Here is a 20,458-nt window from a genome sequence, read left to right on the forward strand (position 1 = left end):
GGATTTAGCTGGCCTGGGGTGTGGCCTGGGCATTGGGATTCTTGAGAGTTATTCTAGGTCATTTTTAATGTCTAGCCAGGTTTGCAACTCACTTTTCTTTCTACACTGCTCAGCGCCAAAGGGCAGGAGAGCAGGGATCTTGTAAGCCAGGTTTCTTACATTCCCGTGTCCAGATTGCTGACCTATGTAGTCGTGTTTAAAGCCCATCAAGTGAGCCCTCTCAAATTCTACCATCATAAAGCATAAGCATAGAAATAAAGTCAATTCTGTGTCTTTGTGGGACAAAGGGGCCATTAAATAGCAGACAGATTGAGAAGGGCAGGCAGGGCAGAGACTTTAGTTTTGAGTTTGGATTGAGGAGACTCAGGTCTCAGCATCCAGGTATCAGCTCCCTGTGTCAGACCTTGTTGGCACAATGCTTCTCAGGCATAAACCAAGATACCGGGGCAGGGAGATGGGGAGGTGATTCCAGGAAGCTTTCATCTCTTTCCTTTTCATGGTTTCTATTTATTTCACAGAAGGCACTGCAGGAAAATTACAGAACACCAACCTGGGTGCTGAAAGGAAGCGGCATCCTTGAGAGGTGAGCAGCGGGGAAGAGAGGTGGGGAATCTGGGGAAACAGGTAGTCAAGGAGGGAAGTTGTTCACTGACATTCCCAAAAACGCTGTTTGCTCAGCCCCAAGCTGGACTTTCAAACATACTTTTGGGTGAATTAGAAGGTGACCCTTGGAGCAACCAGCTCCCACCCCAAGGCATGTGAGGAACCTGAACACTTCTGTGTGTGTGTGTGTGTGTGTGTGTAGGGGGGGATCGGGATGGGGATAGAAAGAGGGAGAGAAAGAGCACTTTAATAAAAAAGTTATCCCCCTCTAGGCAGTAAGCGATCATGAAAACCTGGCACAACACAGCTGGGCTTCATTCCTTCTGGAACCACTTCTCAACAGCACAAGGTACTAGGCAAATCACATCACCTCACTGAGCATTGGTTTCTTCTTCTGGCCTTCCTGTGAGTCTCGGGGTTCCTGCATGTCACTTAGGAATCTATTTTGGAAACAGTAGGCTGCAACATTAGTATAAGGAATTATTAAAAAGCCAACTTTGCATCTTTGTGCTTTTATAGGGGTTCTGGGGAGACCAAGAGCACAGTATTATAAAGCCCTCAAGTGAATGGCTGAAGGGAGTAACAGAAAGGAAAACCAATATTTTCCTGTTGTTACAAAAGACACATATGTCATAGGGGAAAACAACATAGAAAATTGCGAAGAAAAAAAAAAAAAAAAAAAAAAAAAGAAAATTGCGAAGAAATGAAATCTGAAATTTCTCCTCCCAAAAGAATAGCAGTATTTGTCTTATAAAACAACTATGTGTGCAGATTTAAAACCCCTTATATTTTCAAATTTGGAAGTGTTTCTTACAACAATACATGCTTCTTGCAGAAATTGAGGATAACAAAAATCATCTATATTCTCCCATTTAGGACCACCTGGTGTTCTAGAATTTTAAAAAGTCAAATAATTATTTACACCTTATACAGGAAATACCCATTTATCTTATAGAAATTAGATGAACAAAAGGGAAACTGTTAAACTACTTAAAATCCAGACCCCCAAATAGCTGGTAACAGTCTGTAATATTTTTTGTTGTAGTCTCTGGACTTTTCATTTTTTTTCTAGACTTTTCAATATTCAAATGTGTATATATATTCGAAAGCACAAGAGGTTCCTGTCAAAATCCTTTGCAAATGTGAATGCATATTGCTATTTGGTAACCTGCTTTCCAAATGAAACAATATTTGTACAAATTTCCCTATATTCTATATTACTTTTAATGTCTGAGTAGAATTCCATTAGATGGATGCAACATTATTCATCTAACAGATCCTTCTGATGTTAAGTAATTAGATCATTTGTGATTTTTCTTTTTTCTCTTACAAACAGTGCCAGGATGATTATCCTTTAACCACATGTTTGTGGTTTCTTAGTAATTTAACTTTTAGGATAAGCTGGGCCAATGGCTCTGCAGAATTCTAAGGATTTTTGAAGAGAAGACATAGGGTGCTTGGTGTAGTACCTTCTCTCATTTCAAATATTTTTGCTTTGTGTATATGAGAATATATTTATAAATTTGAGGTGATTTGATGCCCTGTGAAATACTTTGCCTACCAACACTCTTTATTACAGTTCCCTCCTGACTTAATTTTTTTTTCTGATTATACATGTCAGTGTCATGCTCATACAAGAAAATTTGTAAACTACAGAAGAGTTAGTTGGATTGAAAGAGGAAAGCCCCTTATAATCCCAGTACTGAAATGGACCCAGCTCTCCTGTCACCCCTGCCAACTCCCTTGCCACCCATGGCTTTCCATACTTTTTCAACATTCTCTTTGTAGACTTCTGATTAGGGAGATGTTTTCATGAATCTTCTAAGTGTTGGCTGCTGTTCAGGGAGATTTTACCCCCTTTGCAACACTCAGGATTGTTTCCAGTAGCTAACAGCAAGAGATGTGCACCTGGGTAAGCCTATGTTGAGCTATTGTGTTCTTACTCCCTATCTTAGGGAACACTATGTGTACACACCCCTAAGGTTTGCTGCGGGTGCATAGAAACGGGGCATCAGAGGCTTCACCTGGCTTAATAGTCTCGAGTTCATATAAGAAAAAATAGAAAAGCCCAAACAGAAGGTGGGCATGTATAGACCAAGGGAAGATGAGACCAACAACTTCTTGCTATACGTGCCCCAGATTTTATGTTAGGCGACCTCAGGCCACCAGGGTACAATTTTTCCATTCAGATAAATAACTTTACATTTCTGATTATAAAATGAACATTCATTCATTATAGGAAACACATTTAAAAGGAAAAAAGAAAAAAAAAAACTTATTTTGTGTGTTTCTTTCCAGTTTCTTGATGCCTGTTTTAAGACGAATTAAAGCCAAACAGCCTATATACTGGTTTTGTTTTCCCACTTTGTATGATAGCAGAGGCGTTTTCCATGTCAATAATCATGCATGAGGATTTCTTCAAGTTCCATCAGTAATTGCACTGCCTTGAGAAATGAGGAAAGAGCACACATCAAAGAATTCTATGAAGGGTAAACGCAGCGATATCAAGTAAAATAAAATTGTCTACAGTTCACCCACAGCTGACAGTGAGAATGAGTTTTCCTTCCCAGGTTACTAAGCCTTATCTTCCTAAGCAAGATAAAGTGGTTCTTGACTAGAGAAGTAAAATACTGCTTCTCAAACGTGAGCCTCAGGTGTAAATAAGCCCATAGAAAACTAGCTCCTGTTCAGAAGAGATAAACCAAGGAGGAACTCGTCCAGCAGGGGATGATTTGAAAGCAATTTTATTATTATTTTTTTTTAGTTTTACTGCTTTTTAAAATTGAAGTATAATTAACATTCAATGTTACATTAGTTTCAGGGTAGGTTTTTGTTTTGTTTTTAGATTTTGTTTATTTTCGAGAGAGATCATTCTACGAAGGGCTCAATCTCACAACCCCGAGAATATGACCCAAGCGAAATCAACAGTTGGACGCCCAAACTGACAGGGCCACCCAGGCACCCCAATTTCAGGTGTGATTTTTATGGCTGGTGTCAAAGGAAACACTTGGTGCTCTGTTTGGGAAGTAGAATTGGGCCTCATGAATGTGGCTTGATCAGACAACATGTGGAGACCACTTACATCTTCTTGGCATCTCCTCTTTAAAAAAAAAAAAAGTTATTTATTCATGAGAGACACAGAGAGAGGCAGAGACATAGGCAGAGGGAGAAGCGGGCTCCCTATAGGACCCCGGGATCATGCCCTGAGCCAAAGGCAGACCTCAACCACTGAGCCACCCAGTTGCCCCCTGGCATCTCCTCTTTAACGGAGAAACAAGTTAAGTGCCCAGATTACCCACCGCATTTTCCCCAAGGGCATAATGATTGTTACCTCCTTCACCAGCTACATCCTTCCAGAAGTGAGACTATTGCCACCTGCCCTTGTACTTCTTTCGGGGAATTTGAAGACGATGCTGCTTCCTTGGGATACATTCCTTCCATCTGTTAGAAACTTGTAATGCATTGGTTTTGTTCCTGACCTTGGCCGACAGTTTTCATAATTAAAATACAAGTAGGCAATAGCTGCAGTGAGAACAGAGTCCTCCCGACCCACACCTGCCAGTTATAAGGCCCCACACAGTGCAGTGCTGAGCAGGTAATGCAGTAGCCCTGCTGAGAAGGCCAGGTGAGCCTCTTGCACCGGTACCGATTATAACCTGGGGTTTTAATTGCTACCACCCCTGCCCCTCACCTCTACCAAAGCTACTGACTTCTCCTTAGTCATTTAACAAACATTTGTTAAGCATTTGAAATGAGCCAGAGCCTGTGCAAATAAAGAGATGAATGAGCTATGGCATTTACTCTCTGCAAGTATACCTCCTATTGGTGCTGGAGGGTGTTGGGTAAACAGATAAATGCAATATAAAGAAGTCTACCCTTTAGGTCGCTAAGCGTTGGAGTATTTTTTCCAGAGCTAGGATTATGGTGAGGTGAAGGAGGGAGGGACATGTAAGTATAGGGTAGGATCTGGTCTTTATTAAAAATCTTTATTTTTTTTTGCATCAATTACAATTCTTTAAAATACTGAGTGAGAATATTGTTTACCTCAATATTATGTTTACTAAGTTTTGGGGTCCCCTGTAAATTTGGCTCCTCCCTTGCCTCCCCCTTGTTCTGGCCTGGAACTCAAATCAGACCTTACTTTCTGGGCATCAGTGATCATCAGTTCACATTGATACGCAGTGGGTATCCAAGCTGAGTCACTCCCCCTGTTCTTTCGTGGTTGGAATATAAGTAGGCTGGCCTTGCCACTAATTTTGCTATTACCCCAAGCACACAGCTTTTCTTTTCTCAGCTTCAATGTCTCACCCAGAATAATAGCTAAGCCCAGAGAATTATCTTTTTGACAATGACAAGAATGTCTCCTTTTGACAAATATTTGTGGTGTACTTACCACATGCAGGCGCCTGTATACAGGCCCTAGAGCCATTGACGTGAACAAGCGTGGGTGGGGGCAAATAAGTAAGCAAGATCATTTCAGTGTATGCCACATGTGGTATGAGGGAGCATCTGTGTGTGAGACATTCCAATCGGGGGTCAGGGAAGTTCTCTCAGAGGAGGTGGTATTTAAGCAGAAACATCAATGGTAAATACACACCATGGCCTAGAAGTCTCAGGTTTGCAAACTTTTTTTTTTTTGACAGCTAATCTTTAATGAGTCCTTTGTGCCTGTTATAATATCTATAACCACTGTACCAGTGCCCACCCATCTCTCTCAATACTGTGAGATTAGGACTCTTGCTATATCTTTTTTTTTATTTTTTATTTTTAAATAAGTCTGAATGTTTTTTATTATTTTTTTAAAGATTTTATTTTTTCATGAGAGACACAGAGAGAGGCAGAGCCACAGACAGAGGGAGAAGCAGGCTCCATGCAGGGAGCCCCATGTGGGACTTGATCCCAGGACTCCAGGATCATGCCCTGAGCCGAAGGCAGACGCTCAACTGCTGAGCCACTCAGGCGTCCCTATATCTTTTTTTAAAAAAAGAAAGATTTTATTTATTTTTTCATGAGACACAGAGAGAGAGAGGCAGAGACATAGGCAGAAGGAGAAGCAGACTCCCTCTTGGGAGCCTGATGTGGGACTCAGGACCCTGGGATCACCACCTGAGCAGAAGACAGATGCTCAACCACGGTGCCACCCAGGCGACCGGGACTCTTGTCAACATCTTTTCTGAATTGATAAGGAGACAGAATCACAAAGTTAGTTACTTTGGGAAGATCACGAGCTACCAAACGGTGGGAAAAGAATGGGCACGTGATGGGTGGGGGGTGGTGGTGGGGAGCTTCCAAGCTGGCCCTGCAATGATTCACCAGTTCCTTAATGAGCATCTGCTATATTCCAGGCATTGTACGGAGAGGGGCATATGTCCTCCTCCTCCACCTCCTCTTCCTCCTCCTCTTCTCCTCCTCCTCCTCCTCCTCATCTACCAGGACTTAGTCAATGAATTCCATGCATGTCACAAACTTTTAAAACAGTTTTGGAGGACGATGGAATTGCTCTAGATCTTGATTGTGCTGGCTGTTACAGGTCTGTGTGAATCTGCCTAAACTAGCAGAATGGTGCATTAAAAAGGGTGAATTTAAAAAAAAAATAAAAAATAAAAATAAAAAAAATAAAAAGGGTGAATTTTACTATATGCGAATTATATTTAAAAAAAAAAATCTAAGACACAGACACAGACACAGCCCGCATCCGTCCCCTTGCACCGGCTCTCCCAGCCCCAGCAGCCGGGCACCTCCGAGCGGCCCCTGCCCCAACCTGGGCGGGGGTGAGGGAAGAGCCCGGGGGGCGGGCCCAGGTGCGGGGGGCGGGAAGGTCGGCGCAGCGGGTGCGGGCAGGGCTGGGAGCGCCGGCGGCCCGCGGGGCGAACCCGGGGAGGCGGGGGGATGCCGGGAGAGGGGGAGGGACGTGCGGGCGGGGGAGCGGGAGCGGGAGCGGGAGGCGGGAGGCGGGGAGGCGCGCGCTGCGGAGCGAGCCCGGGGCTGCGAGGCGGAGACAGCCAGGCCCCCGGCCGCCCCGCCCGCCCTCCCGGCCCCGCGCGGACCGACCGACGGACGGCGCTGCGTGCAGGAGGCGCCCGGCCATGTTCAGCCGGAGCTCCCGGAAAAGACTCTCCAGCCGCTCGGTGAGTGTCCCCCCCGGGGCCCCCGCCTGCGCCCTGCCCGGCCCCCCTGCGCCCGGCGGCCGCGCACCTGTGGCCCCAGGTAAGCCGGCCCCGCGGGCGGGGCGCGTCCGGGGCGCGCGGGAGCGCTCGGAGGCGCGGAGGGCGTTAAGTTCGAATCCCCCGTCGGGGCGAGAGCCGGACCCGGAGCCGCGGCCCCGAGTGTCACAGAGTGGGGCTGCCCCGGAGAGCCCCCTCCCTCGCCTTTTTCCCCTGAAGGCGGATCGGGATCACGGTACCGAGGCTCCCCCGGTGCAGGCTCCTGGAGCTCTAGCCGCGGACTTGACTTTGGGCTGTGTTTTGGGGTGCCCCGCGCTACCCCCTTCCCAGGGGCACGAGCTTGGCCCCAGGCGAAGGCGCGATGGTCGCTTCTCGGGGACCCTGGGGGAACAGAAAGGTCTTGCTTTTGTTTCTTAGGACCCCGCGACCAAGGTGTCTGGGGGAGACAAAGCCCCAGCCGTGGCCATCTCTTGGTGGCCTGGTGCCCACGCCCGAGGTAGCCCGTCCGGGTTCACAACCCTTCCCCACAACACACAGCAGCGTGGGAGTCGAACCCGATAAGGTGGGGTGGGAGGGGCAGGTCATCCGGCCCGGACGCCGGTGGGGCTTGGAGGGAGCCCCCGGGTGGAAACATGGTTGTGTTGTCTTTTCTGTTTTGAAGTTGACCGGACTGGGGCGGATAGAGAGAGGCCAGCCATGTAACGCCTGCGGTGACCAGTGCCCCGGGTTCGCCTTGCATAAATGGAGGTAGGATGCATCAAACCCGAGTCCTAAGGCGTAACGCTTCGGGGGAGGGCGGACTAGGGAAATATGTATGTGCATATATATATATACACACACGCACACACAAACGCCTATATTTATCTCCTTTTGTAAATCTCACTTGTAAGTCACATGGAAAGAATGCAAAGGCTGTTCCTTTAAGAATGAGGCTACATCTGCTACAAATATCGAAAGGTGGAAGTGGTGGCCAGACACTGGGGGATGCAGGAGAGCTGGGCTCAGGCTGCATTTCCCTGATGGGAGAGTTTTGAGTCCCTCCTACCCACGCTCTGTGTATCTAAGTTGCTCAGCCCCCAAACAATTCAACTTGGGCATGGCAGTGTCTCCAAGGGCCGCAGTGTAGGGTTCCGAGGATACCCTGGACTAGCTGGTGTTTTCCGATTGTGTTTTTAATTCAGCCCCTGTAGCTCTTGGGTCCCACCCACAAATCCACTACTGCCCGCCTGTGCTGTGTCAACCCTCTTCGGTGGCCAGATGTTTCTTATTAATGTGCCGTGAATGTTGACTTCCAGGCAGCCCCAGCCTGGATTGGAATGATTATGTTTGGGAGATGCGGGATCTGGGTGCCCTCCCATTGCATCTGGCTGCTGGGGCTCTGGTTGGAAAAAGTTGGGGTGCAGGCTTGCAGGATCTCAGTTTGATGATGTAAAGAGAAGAGGTGGATCCTTCTTGGCAACTTCACGGAAAGGAAAAACCAGTGACAGGAGGATATTCTCCGACATCATAACATGTTCTCTCTTTGATGAGTGCATCTTTCCCTTTTCCCCACCACTCATATGGCTCTTTGAAGAGGGCGGTTTCTGGGCACAAGGGGAAAAAAGGATGCTTTGATTTTATTTTACCCCTCTGTACGCGCTTCTCTACTTTCTCCCAAATGGTAATGTGTGCTGGGCACCCAGTTATAAGGAAACTCCCAACCGGCTCCTTCAGAAATTAAATGCTTTTGTTCCTGCCTCATATGGGTCTGGCAGCCTCTTTGCCTTTTGTTTCAAGGCACTGAGCGGAGCCCTTATGGCTTCCCCAGCATTTAATAACTTCTGTGTCAGAGGCAAGGCCTGGCGACCTTATAAATATGTAATGGGCAGAAAGAGGCATCCATCAGGGCTGGTTTTGTAGCCCAAATAGGTGTGGTCTGAGCTGGCCCCCTGCACATCCCAAATGCAAGAGTAGGTGATACGTGGAATAGGTGTAGGAGCTTTACTTGCAAACCCAATCCAGGAGGGCAGGACCACTCGCCGCTTCCTTCCTGATCTGTCTTGTGCTCACTGAGGGTGGGAAAGGCAGAGCCCGAACAGGAGAGTGCTTGCCAGCTCCTCCCCTACTCTGGAGTCTTCTGAGAGGTCTGTGGGGTGGTGGTTGTGTGGGGGTTGTGTGGGGGTTGTGGCGGGGTGCTCCTTCTTTCTTCCCTGTGACCTCTGACCTCCAGTAAGTCACTCACTCTCCGGGGTTCTCGGTTTCCCTAGCCATCAGGTGGGAATAATAATGGTACTTAGCTCACAGCATTATTGTAGGGTTTAATTGAGATACGGAAAGCACATTGTTTGCCAGGATTAGGCACACAGTAACTATTGGCTACCTTTGTTCATTATTTTTAGCTTCCTCTCAACTGCTGCTTGGGAGGAGGCATAGCTAGCCTGTTTGAGGCTGCTGGGTGTCCAGGTTACTTTAGACTTTCATGACCACAGTTTCTTGGAGAACCTTCAGCTGTTTTAATCCAGTTGATTTTGTGACGCGGAAAACAAGTGTTGTATTTTCAGCCCATTATGGAGCCTTTCTTTTGGAAAGAGACCCTTTCATTAGGCTGAGATGGGTTTTCATGCAGAAGCAGTTTCTCCACTGGCAGGAGAAAGGCTTCACTTTGGCTCCATGAATGGGGTTTTTATGGCATTTCCACCCATTGCTGGAAAGGAAGCAGCTCCTTGCTTTTGCTCCCTCCTTTTCCCCCATGGGCATATTTTCTGGTGACCTTTTGGAGAGGAGGGACAACCATTTCTGGGTTACAGCACAATGTTCTTTTTGGCAGTTTGAAACCTACAGCATGCTCACTTTCCACTCCTCTGCCTGGGGAGGCTGTGAGCCCCTGGGAAAGACCGTTGTGCCCTAAGAGAAGCAGAAGGCTGGCCTGACATAGGCTGAAAGGCTTCTTTTGGTCTGACCCAAAGAGAGAGAATTTTCCTTACCCTGGAGTACCAAGGCACCCGAACTATAACTGTTTGGCCTCTCCTTTAGCATCTCTGCTTCCACAGTGGTCCCCTCCAATCCACTGCGCACCAGCGGACATCTCCCAAAAGTAGAAGAGAATTGTGTCCCTGCATCCAGCTTGAAAGCACTAAGGTTCTAGGGGAGGAAGCGTCTTGTAAACAAACTTTGCTTCCTCCTCTGGTGCGGTGGAGGGAGCTAAGGCTTTGAAGTCCAGAAGGAGCCGCCCTGCTGTCTTGCTCTGGCTTTGACAAGCTGGGTGACCTTCAGCAAATGGCTTAGGCTCCCCGAGTTTCATTTCCCTCCACTGCCAAAGTGAGATCGCTCTACTGAACAAATATTTGAGTGCCTGCTTTGTGCCTGGTGCTCTGCTGGTGCTGGGGTTACTGCAAAGAACACACCAGACAGGATTCCTGCCCTCATTCACCAAATAATTACATGTTAGATAAGGTGGTCTGGAAAGGACCCCCTGAGGAGGTGACATTTGAGTGGAGACCTAGAGGAAACAAGGGAAGAGGAGGAACCCTGTTGATTCAGACCTGGGGCGAGAACCAGCTGTATCACCATCTCCTGGGAGCTTGCTAGACATGCAAAATCACAGGCCCTGCCCAAGACCTCCTGAATCTGAGTCTGAGCTTTAACAGGATCCCCAGCTGACTCGTGTGCACTTTAGAGAGAGAGAAATGGCGAGTTCTAACACCTAGCACTGCGTATGCCAAATTGTTCTCTGTACTCTGGGGCTTTCTATGTGTGAGGAAAGATGCCGAAGGTCCCATGGAAGTCTCTTAGAGCTTGTGGGTTTTCCCTGAGTTAGAATACTCTTTCCCTATTTCTACTATCACCCACACCTGTAGGTGACAAATGTGGGGATTTGTAGGCTTTTTAAAGGGGGTGGGGGGAAGCAAACCCTAGGAGGATTTTCGTGCCTTGGGGAACAGAGGGCTCGCAGTTGTCCAGCACAGCACTCTCCTCCACCTGACCTAGGGTAGGAGCAAAGGTAAGCAAGCCCTGCTCCCTGCAGGTGACCTGGCCACGAAGCAGCAGCACCTCCGGGCAGCCTAGGGCAGACCCCACAGTGGCCAGGCCTCAGAGTGAATTTTCATTAAGAGGAACATTTAAGGCATCTTCATGGACTGTGGCCAGAACAAAATCATTAATAACTAAGCTCTTAGTGTACAATGAGACAGCGTGCTCAGTGGGGGGTTCGTTGGGCTTGCTTGTTTGCAACCAGTTTGAGCAGGGAGAGAAAAATAGCCATTTTTACAGTGAAGATTTGCCCTGTGAATGCCTAGGGTCTGATGAATAAAATAGTAATAATAATGCCAAAACCTCAGCAATGCCAAGGATGAGCGTTTACCCAGTCCTGAGTGACGTGCCTCCCCATATTACATGCACTTCTAGTTCATCCTCACCAAACGCTCCAAGGTAGATGTGGTGATTTCCCTGATGAGGAGATGGAGGCTCAGAGTTGTTAAATAATCTATCCCAGGTCTCCTGGCTAGGGAGGATGAGCCGGAATTTAGCTTTAAAATCCAGGTTCATTTTCTTGTGACTTATTTCTCTTGTTACCTCTCTGTTGTAAGGCAGAGGGCTCTCTGGTCACATCTAGCCTGCAGGTGGATTTTCTTTGGTCTGCACAGTGTGTTAAGTAAGAGGGCTTTTTATAACATTAAAAATCCAGGTTTCCAGCTTCTCTTCAAAAATGCAAAGATGTGGTAGCAAGGAGCCTACTTTGCTCTCTGGCAGCGGATAAGCAGTCTCCCTTCAGATGGGTGTGACCTTGGCTTGCAGTAGTCCCTGACATTCCAGGTGCATTCAAGGACCTCTTCACATATTTAGATGGCCTGTCCCATACTGGAAGTGACTGGAGTTTGTAACTCCTGGATAAGCATTTTCCTCTCTCCAAAAATGATTTAAAAAAAATAGTAAGATTCTGTAATGTTAGCTACTATTTTAAAAGTATTGACAGTGCCAGGCAAGAATTTTACATCTTTCTTGTCTTTCACTTACAACAGTCCTTGGCAATGGCACAATTATTTATATCTGTTTTAATAAGGAAACCGAGTCTCAGGGTCGAACAATTTGCCTAGACTCCATAGCCGGCTAGTCGATGGTCCTATAACTCCTGTCTGACTGCGGAATTCTGTGTCTGGACCAGGACTTTTCAAACTTGGCTTACATGTGAATTCCCAGGGCATCTTATTCAAATGCAGATTCCAATTGAACAGGATTGAGGCAGGGGCCTAAGATTCTGCATTTCTAAGAAGCTCCCAGGTGATGCTAATGCTGCTGGTCCAGGGACCACACTTTGAATAGCAAGGGTCTGGACCAGGGGCTGGCAAATTAAGTCCCACTGGCCAAATATGACCCATTACCTGTTTTGTATGACCTATAAGACATACATGGTTTTAACATTTTTTTAATGGTTGGAAAAAAAATTAAGGATAGTTTATGACATAGGAAAATCCTATGAAATTCAAATTTCAGTGCCCATAAAGAGCTATCTGAACAAAGTCAAGCTCATTTGCTTGCATACTGTCTATGGATGTTTTCTTGCTATGGTGATAGAGTTCAGTATTTGTAACAGAGATCGTATGGCCTACAAAGCCAAAACAATTTGCTATCTTGCCATTAACAGAAAATGTTTGTTGATCACTGGTCTGTACCACTGTCTAGGGGAATATGCAAGCAGCTTCTCCTGGTTTTAGGAGAAAGGATTCTGAGAACCTTTTGGAATCAGAGGAAACCTCCCCTCCCCTCCAACCTGGATGGGATTGGTGCAGAAATCAAAGACAACCAAAGAACCAGGGAATAGACCAAAGCCATTTCTAAAGGGCATGTGGAGATGAGGTTTGCTGGACCAGATCAATGAACTGCCAGTGGATTCTAAGCTCCTTGTAATCCCTTTAACGTTTCAGCTTTGCTGATAAATGTAAATTCGACTTGACTATTAAAAGGCGGGCTTTTAGAACAAGCCTCCTGGCGTTGCACTTGCAAGAACAGCTGACGTGGACAGCTCAGACCAGTGGTAGCTATGTGAGGTGGTTTTAATAATGCAGAGCGGTTTGTCTCTGGACAACCAGCGGCCTTTCCAGGCAGGATGCTTTGGCCTCACGCAGCCACCCCAGAGGCAGTGCTCACTGGGTCAGCCAAGACTGCCTCGAAAAGCATCTTAGTTGCCCTGGCAATTGTGTTGATTGATGACTCGGGTGGTGATCTGGGGAGATGCCGGCCTGGTTTCCTTTAGTGGATTGTAATTTGGCTAAGAAATGGGTTCCCACCAATTATTTTGCTTAGGGAGGAAAAACACTCTCTGTCTCAGTCACTTGACGTGCCAAGAAAAGGGGGGAAGAAAGAGATGGTGAGTGTGTATGTGTGTGTGCACCCAAGGTTTATGCCTGGAATCCTCAAAGTAGAGAAGGATCCTTAGCAACTCAGAAACTTACTGTTTGGCTCACTTTATGTCCGTAGCATTTGATAATATGTTTGATGGAAGCTCTAGCACCTTCGTAGGATTTTTTCTCTTGAAGAAACCTAATAGTTCATCCTGTATGTCTATATTATTGTCTCCGATTTCAAAATAAGGCATGGCTATTATGAAGTATTTAAAATCACACATCCTCTCACACGTGCACATATAAAATGTACAGCACACAGAAGAAAACCCTTAATTAGATCTCAGAGAGCAGGGGTCAGCAAACTATAGCCAGTGGGACAAAATCAGGCTGCTACTTGTTTTTTAGAGCCTACTAGCCAAACATAGTTCTCATATTTTTAAATGGTTGAGGAAAAAAAAATCAACAGAAGAATAACATTTTGTGGCACATATAGATTGTATAAAATTTACATTTTAAATCCATAAATAGAGTTTTAATGGGACACAGCCATGCCCATTCATCTAGTATTCATCTCTGGTGGCTTGTGCAATAGCAGAATCAGGTAACTGAGATAGCCCTCATGGTCCAGGAAACTGAAAGTGTTGACGACATGGACCTCTGCAGAAAGTTTGCTGATCTCACAGCTAGAGACCTATTGCTTATGGCTTGGTTTTATTTCCCCAGATTCATTCAAATTATTATTTGTTGGGATGCCTGGGTGGCTCAGCGGTTGAGCATCTGCCTTTGACTCAGGGCATGATCCTGGGGTCCTGGGATCGAATCCCACATCGGGCTCCCTGCATGGAGCCTGCTTCTGCCTCTGCCTGTGTCTATGCCCCTCCCCCCTCTCTCTCTGTGTGTGTGTCTCGTGAATAAATAAATAAAATCTTTAAAAAATTATTATTTGTTAATAAGATTTCAGAGAATATATACATTCTATGTGGTCTTTTATAGCATACTTTAATAATGAGAAATTTTTTGGACATCTTCATATGTCATTATACAAAGAGCAAAAAGATGTAATCTAACACATTTATTAGCTTTCAGAATCTAGTGTATGGGTTATCTATCACTGAATTAAAAATTTTCTGTCTGTGGCCACTTTGGTTGTTTTCCATTGTCCCTGATTATATATTATATGATAATAGCTTTTCCTATGCTACAGCATGACTATGTGGGGCTCTTGTCAAGTTGTCCTCCAAGTAGATGGTGCCAAATTCCACCCCTGCTATTAAAAAAAATCTTTGTATATTTATGTGTTCTTCAGGCTGAAACTTTGAAACATCTCAGCTTGTATAGCAACCTTGTAATTAATCCTTGTTTAATCACCCTGAGTGACAATTTGTACCCGATGAATAGTGAGAAAACACGGAGCATTGTTGTCAATCATATTTTTTTCGAAATACATTTTTTTTTGTCTTTAATCCTGAAAGTGGTACTCACATTCTGCTGAAAGATTGTCATTCATCCTTATGCTTCTGTTGTTTAAGGTTGGTGGGATGAGGGGGGATCTCATAAATGTGTTATTTTGTGGTCTGTTGGTTCAAAAAGCTGTAAGGTTATCCTTTAACTCTGCCATTAATGAGAACCCCAGAGGGAATTCCCTGTGGACAGAGGAACATTCTGTAAAGGCAATGATTCCCAGAGCATTGAGCACTTTGAGATCAGAAGGCTTCTACCTGCCTTGTATATGGAAGAGCCATGGGGGGTGATCTCTGGAGAGGAATGTATACTGTGAGGCAGTGTCATAAAACTTCTATGAAGCATCTAAGGGCTTCTATGGGAACATTATAGTTGAGTGGTTAAAGGAACAGGCTTTGAAGACATTTTGCTTGGATTATAGTCTTGTTTCTGCCTTTTACTAGCTAAGAATCCTTGAAAACATAACTTAACCTTTTTGAGCCTTTCTTGGTTTTCTCGCCTGAAAAATGGGAATAATACTATTACGAGGTTCTCTTATGAGACTGTCATGAGGATTACATGGGATAAAGCATGTAACATGCCTCATTGTACATGTTGTGTAATGTAAGCTCCATCTGTTTGTGGTCAAAAGAAATGAATAGTAACAAGACTACATAGGAGTACGAAGGTAGGAGCACCTGGTGGCTCAGTTGGTTAAGCATCTGACTCTTGGTTTTGGTTCATGGCATGACCTCACAGGTTGTGAGATTGAGCCCTGCATTGGGCTCCATGCTCACTGGGGAGTCTGCTTGAAGATCCTCTTCATCTACCCCTTCCCCTACTCGCAGTGTCTGTCTCTCACTAATAAAAAAAAAAAAATCTTAAAAAAAGAAGGAAGGTGTGGGTTCATGGCCCTGGGAATTCGAGATTCAGTGACAGAACAAGTCACCCCCACCGTGAGCTGCAATGCTTCATTTGCTAAATGGATGTGATGATCCTCATTTTATGAACTTCAGCCAGAAGAGATGGGATCCCCAAGCTCCACTACCCTCAGCGACGTGGGAGTTCAGGTTCTAAAGAAATGAATATTCCAGATGGAATAGCAGATTCACATCACACACTTACCTGCCGACATAGACACTTCAGATGAAATGGAGTTTGGTAGAATTGAATCCTATACCCTCAATATCTGTTTGCTTAAATGAAGTATGCATATGATGTTTGTTCAAACAATTTGCAAACCATAACAAGAAGACATTTAAATTTTGCCCTTGGGATGAGTATATAAAAAAAAAGGACCTTTTTTGTGCCTCACACCTATCCCCTGGACCATGAAAATTCATATCCAAGATGAAAGCCACGCATCATTAAGGTGATACTTACTCCGTGTTACTCAAGCCTACTTAATAAGTGTCAGTGTTTGTGGCTTCTGGTGCGCCATACCAAACACTTTAACTTACATGATCATTAAGCAGAATCTTCCTTTTCTAAGGCATGAAAAACAAGGATAGTTATACAACATTTGAACCCAAGATTATACCCTGAGAACTCCTGAGATAAGATCTGGCCTCTACCTATATTTTGTTGACATGGTACCAGATTTAAAATGTTAGGTAGTTGCCAGCATTTGATGTTTCATGTAAGAAATCAGATTTGAGGTTTTCTCTGGGATAATGAGACTTTCTGGCAGTTCTGGCCACAGGCCATTCTTCCCTTCCTTTCTGGTAGGAACACATGGGCCCAACTTTTCCACAGTCCCCATCATTCCCTATTGCATTACACTTGGCCTGCCTTACTCATTTACATTACCGACTACCTGTTGTAGACCTATAATTTTGTGCTACTAATTTGAAGAAGCAAGTGATTATGCATGACTGGAAGGATGATAAGAATGGCAAAATAGAATAACGTTGCCACTTGGCAGGGACAAGTGTGCTGAGCAGGACATCTAAGTAGTTAAATCCTCCCTATTTGGGAGATGCTCTTTGGAAGGAGCTCACATTGTTGAGGGTCTGCCGTATTGGCTTTTTTCATACAGTGGCACATGGCTCTCTCGGAACAATTTTCTGAGGGAGCCATGTGCCATGTATTTTATCTTCTACTTGGTAAATAGGAGGAAACTGAGATCCAGGGAGGTTAGGTAAAGTGCTGTAGGGTCACATGGGTGATAACCACTGGAGTCAATATTTGAAACCAGGTCTTTGAGGCTTAAGATCACAAGTACTGTAACCAAGGCAGAGTGTTTAGCTCTGGCATTTTGACTCTCTTGGTCTAAATATAAAACTATATGTTGGGGAAAACAGTCATATTTTCAGTGATCTGGGGATGAGATTAGATTGTTGTCTACACTGAACAAAATGTCTTAAGAACCCTGGGCTAGTTGGTTTATTTGTGGATGAGACGTTAAAGGTGAAGCTTCTATAAAATCAGAGGGTGTGGTGTTGAGCTTCTTAGGGTGTCTGAAAGGTGAGAAATTGGCTACTTACAGTTTCCCCCATCAGATCTGCATACATTAAGGGCGCTCCATTCAGTTTATTGGCAGCTTTGGTGTTAAATTGGGCTATGGGGGGAGTGGTATGCTTGGGAAAGGCAGAGGTCTGCTGAATGCCATTTGCATGTGCTCTAGAGGAAACCTCCACAGAAGAGGTCAAGGGTGGGAGTTTACAGAGCACCCCTTTCCAGCCAGTTTCAAGTCCACAAGCTAAAAATAAATCTGCTCTCCAGTCTTTGGAGCTGTGCTTTTGAGCTGATGTTCCCCAATGCTCTACAGATCCTGACACCACATTGCAAACCAGACATAAGCACCTTTGACAGCTGGAAGGCATTTAATGAGAGTGTTATTTGATTTTATGTTTGGTAAACTACTTGGTGATGCAGAAACTGCTCTCACAATTCTTAAAAACTGGCTCATTAAGTGTACATGGAACATCCAAAGCGGGTCCTCCACTTTGAGTGCTGAGGAATTAGGCCTCCAGGGGGCTTATTATAAGAATGCAGGTGTTTTCTTTCTTCAACAATACTATGAAATTACTCTGATCATATAATTTCTCAAAGCCTTTTGTTCCACAGTGTGTCACCCAGGAGCACACTCCTGTCATTTGCATCCTTGATGACTCGGCCTTTGGAGCTTCTCCGTTGACTTACTGAGTTGTTTGGAAGTCATAATTACAGTCTCCTCTCAACTTCTTGAAGCCCCAAATTTGGAGGCAATTGATAACAGGAATGTCTCCATCATCTTGGGTCCAGGAATATTTGAACCCATAGGGAAGAGTGCATACATAGGTTTTCCTGGGTTCTGGAAGGTAGAACAGTTGAACAGATGTATCCTACTGCTAGGGATTTTGGAAAATTTTGGGTTTTACTCTTGAAAATTCCAGTGATAAAGCATTTTAAGGCAGGTTGATTTCTTATTTTAAATTAATTTTGATCAAATTGTTGGACAATGAATGAATGGGCCATGTAGATAGTTAAGATTCAACAAAGACAAATGATTTCTTTAGGAAAAAAAAAAAAAAAAAAAAGAGTGCAACTCCATCACCCAGAAGAGTCCTCTCATCATTAAGGTGTGATTTTTTTTTCTAGGTTTTTTTTTTTTGATAGAAAGTTTTACATAATTGTATTATTATGTAAATTAAACTGGGTGGCTTTAAATAACAGGAATTCATTCTTTAACAGTTCTGAAGGCTAGAAGTCCAAGATCAAGGTGTCAGGAATGTTGATTGTCTATGGAGGGTCCGAGGGGGAGTCCACTCCATGCCTGCATCTCAGCTTCTGGTGGCTTTTGGCAGTCTTTGCATAGGTGTCACTCCCATCTCTGCTTCTAACATCACCACGTGTTTGCTTTTGTTCTCCAGCCCTTTTTCTTTTCTTGTCATTGGACTTGGGTCCACCCTAATCCAGGATGACCTCAAGTTCCTTAACTTTGTTAGATCTGCAAAGACTCCTTTCTGAAATAAAATCAAATTTAGAGATTCCAGGTGGATGTATCTTTTGGGGGATATCAACTGTTCAACCCATTATAATAATAATCGTGGTGATAAAGCATATACTGTTTCATTATAATAATCGTTATAAAACATACACTCTTTCATATTCTTCAGCAATGCACCCAATGAGGGCTTTTTAAATGTGTTATCTGTAAAAGTATAGTGGTGCTGGAGGGCTGGGTATTGACTTTGGGGCACCTTTGTGGGGAATGTGCCTTTTTCTAGGTGCAGTTAAATGCTTTGCTTGCAATAGGTGGGGATTGTGCAAACTGCTATTAGTGGATGGAATTTGCTGTCTATATTGATGAATTCAGCAGTCTGAATTGGTTGACCCCCGGGGTCACCCTATGAAGTTCATCCATCTTCTTTTCGCTTTTGCTGGGCTTTGCCAGGAGATGTATAAGAAATGAACTGATAGTGTGTGGACAGTTATTTGTGGGAAGCACTTTTGGCCCTGGGGCTTTTAACTAATGCCTAGGTTATGCAATTGATTCACTTTCAACAGAGGGGAAAAATGGGCTCCCTTCGAAAAGAAAATTCTTCATACTCCTGGAAATCCCATCTCTACAAAGTTCCACCAGAATTAACTTACTCCACTCCTCAGCTCCTATCACTTCTCTGTAAACACAACCAGAAAAAGTATAACATTAATTATACTTCTCTATACCCTGATTTCTGTTCTGTTCAATTCAGCATGAATGGATGTTGGCTTTTCATAATAAATGAACTGAAATAAAATGAAAGCAAATGAAGATTTTTCTCATTATCCCTATCATATTAGCTATCATGAATTGACCATTTACAATGTGCAAGGGCTATTCTATTCTAACATTTCTTATATTCTCAGATTTAATTCTTGAAACCCTTTATGAGATAGACACCAGAATCCACCTTAGTTTCAAAAGGAGACCTGGATGCTACAAGTTTAACTTCCTTCCCCAAGGTCACACACACAATTAGTTAGTATTGAAGCCAAGGTTAGATCTTACGACTCAGATCTGTGGTATGGGTTTTTGAGCATCATATTATTTGCCTAGCTCCAGAGGAATCTAAATGGTAGTAGGGCTATCCGCTTCCTGCTCAGAGTTCCCCCGTTCATTAGCTCTCCGTTGGTGCTTAATTTACATCTAATAAATTAGGTGCTGCTGCTGGTGCTGCTGCTGGTGGTAGTCCAGAGAACATAGTTTGAGAACCACTATAGCCCAGCCCCCAACTCAATGTTGCATCGGGGAGACCAGATAAACCTGATTAAATGATTGTCCACGTTAGCAGTCTATGAGCTTTCTTATCATGAAGTGGTTTAGGTTACTGTGAAGTGATGGGTGTTGCAGTTGAGGGCCAGAAGTTTTAGGTTGGAGAGAGTCCCCACCCCCCACTTAAGCATTAGTATATTCTTCCTATCACTGAGAGGCCATGGAATTTACTAAACTAGATTTTAAGCTCTTTCATCAGCTGGGAAGTTGAACCAGTCAGTCTGGTATCTGTGAAAATGACTCAAGATGAAGGAGGTTCTGGCTCCACTGGACAGTAAAATACTTCCTAAGGCTAGCTACATGGGTGAACTAGTGTGGTGCTGGAGCAGGAATTGATCCTTGAGGCAGACCAGGACGCCTCCAACACTAGATCCAAGTCTCTGGGCACAGTCGTATACAAGAGAGGTGACGTGTAAAAGCAGTGGGCTAAGATTCAATAAATGGTACTAGAACAAGCAACTTTCCAGTTGCAATAAAAAGAGATCCGAAACTTAAAAAAAATTTTTTTTTTCTTTTGGGTGAATGCTTTTACAAATTTGGAAAGTAAAAGGCATATCTAAATTCAAATAGTTTCTCTTTTTCTATTCCCACTGCATACCCTCTTACCATACTGACCACCTTACTTGTCCCCAAACACAGTTGGCATATTTCCACCTCAGGGCATTTGCCTGTGCTAGTACCTCCCCCAGATG

The 20,458-nt window shown here is 44.5% G+C and overlaps 1 protein-coding gene across 5 annotated transcripts in view; it reads left to right on the plus strand.

The window, feature by feature from the left end:
• Positions 1–6,639: 6,639 nt before the first annotated feature.
• The window catches only part of PRICKLE2 (prickle planar cell polarity protein 2), a 322,311-nt gene continuing 308,492 nt past the window's right edge, over positions 6,640–20,458 (plus strand). For 3 of the 5 annotated variants that reach the window (XM_038565923.1, XM_038565924.1, XM_038565925.1), the window contains exons 1-2: positions 6,874–7,002; positions 7,429–7,514. Coding sequence is in view for 1 of the 5 variants with exons in the window: in XM_038565922.1 (XP_038421850.1) it covers positions 6,690–6,731; positions 7,429–7,514 (128 nt within the window). In the remaining 4 variants the exon portion in view is untranslated. Of the gene's footprint in view, positions 6,732–6,873; positions 7,003–7,428; positions 7,515–20,458 lie in introns of those variants that run through there. The other 2 variants (XM_038565922.1, XM_038565929.1) reach the window with 2 other exon arrangements.

This window comes from Canis lupus, chromosome 20, assembly GCF_011100685.1.
Source record: "Canis lupus familiaris isolate Mischka breed German Shepherd chromosome 20, alternate assembly UU_Cfam_GSD_1.0, whole genome shotgun sequence".
In the NCBI taxonomy this organism is placed as follows: Eukaryota; Metazoa; Chordata; class Mammalia; order Carnivora; family Canidae; genus Canis; species Canis lupus.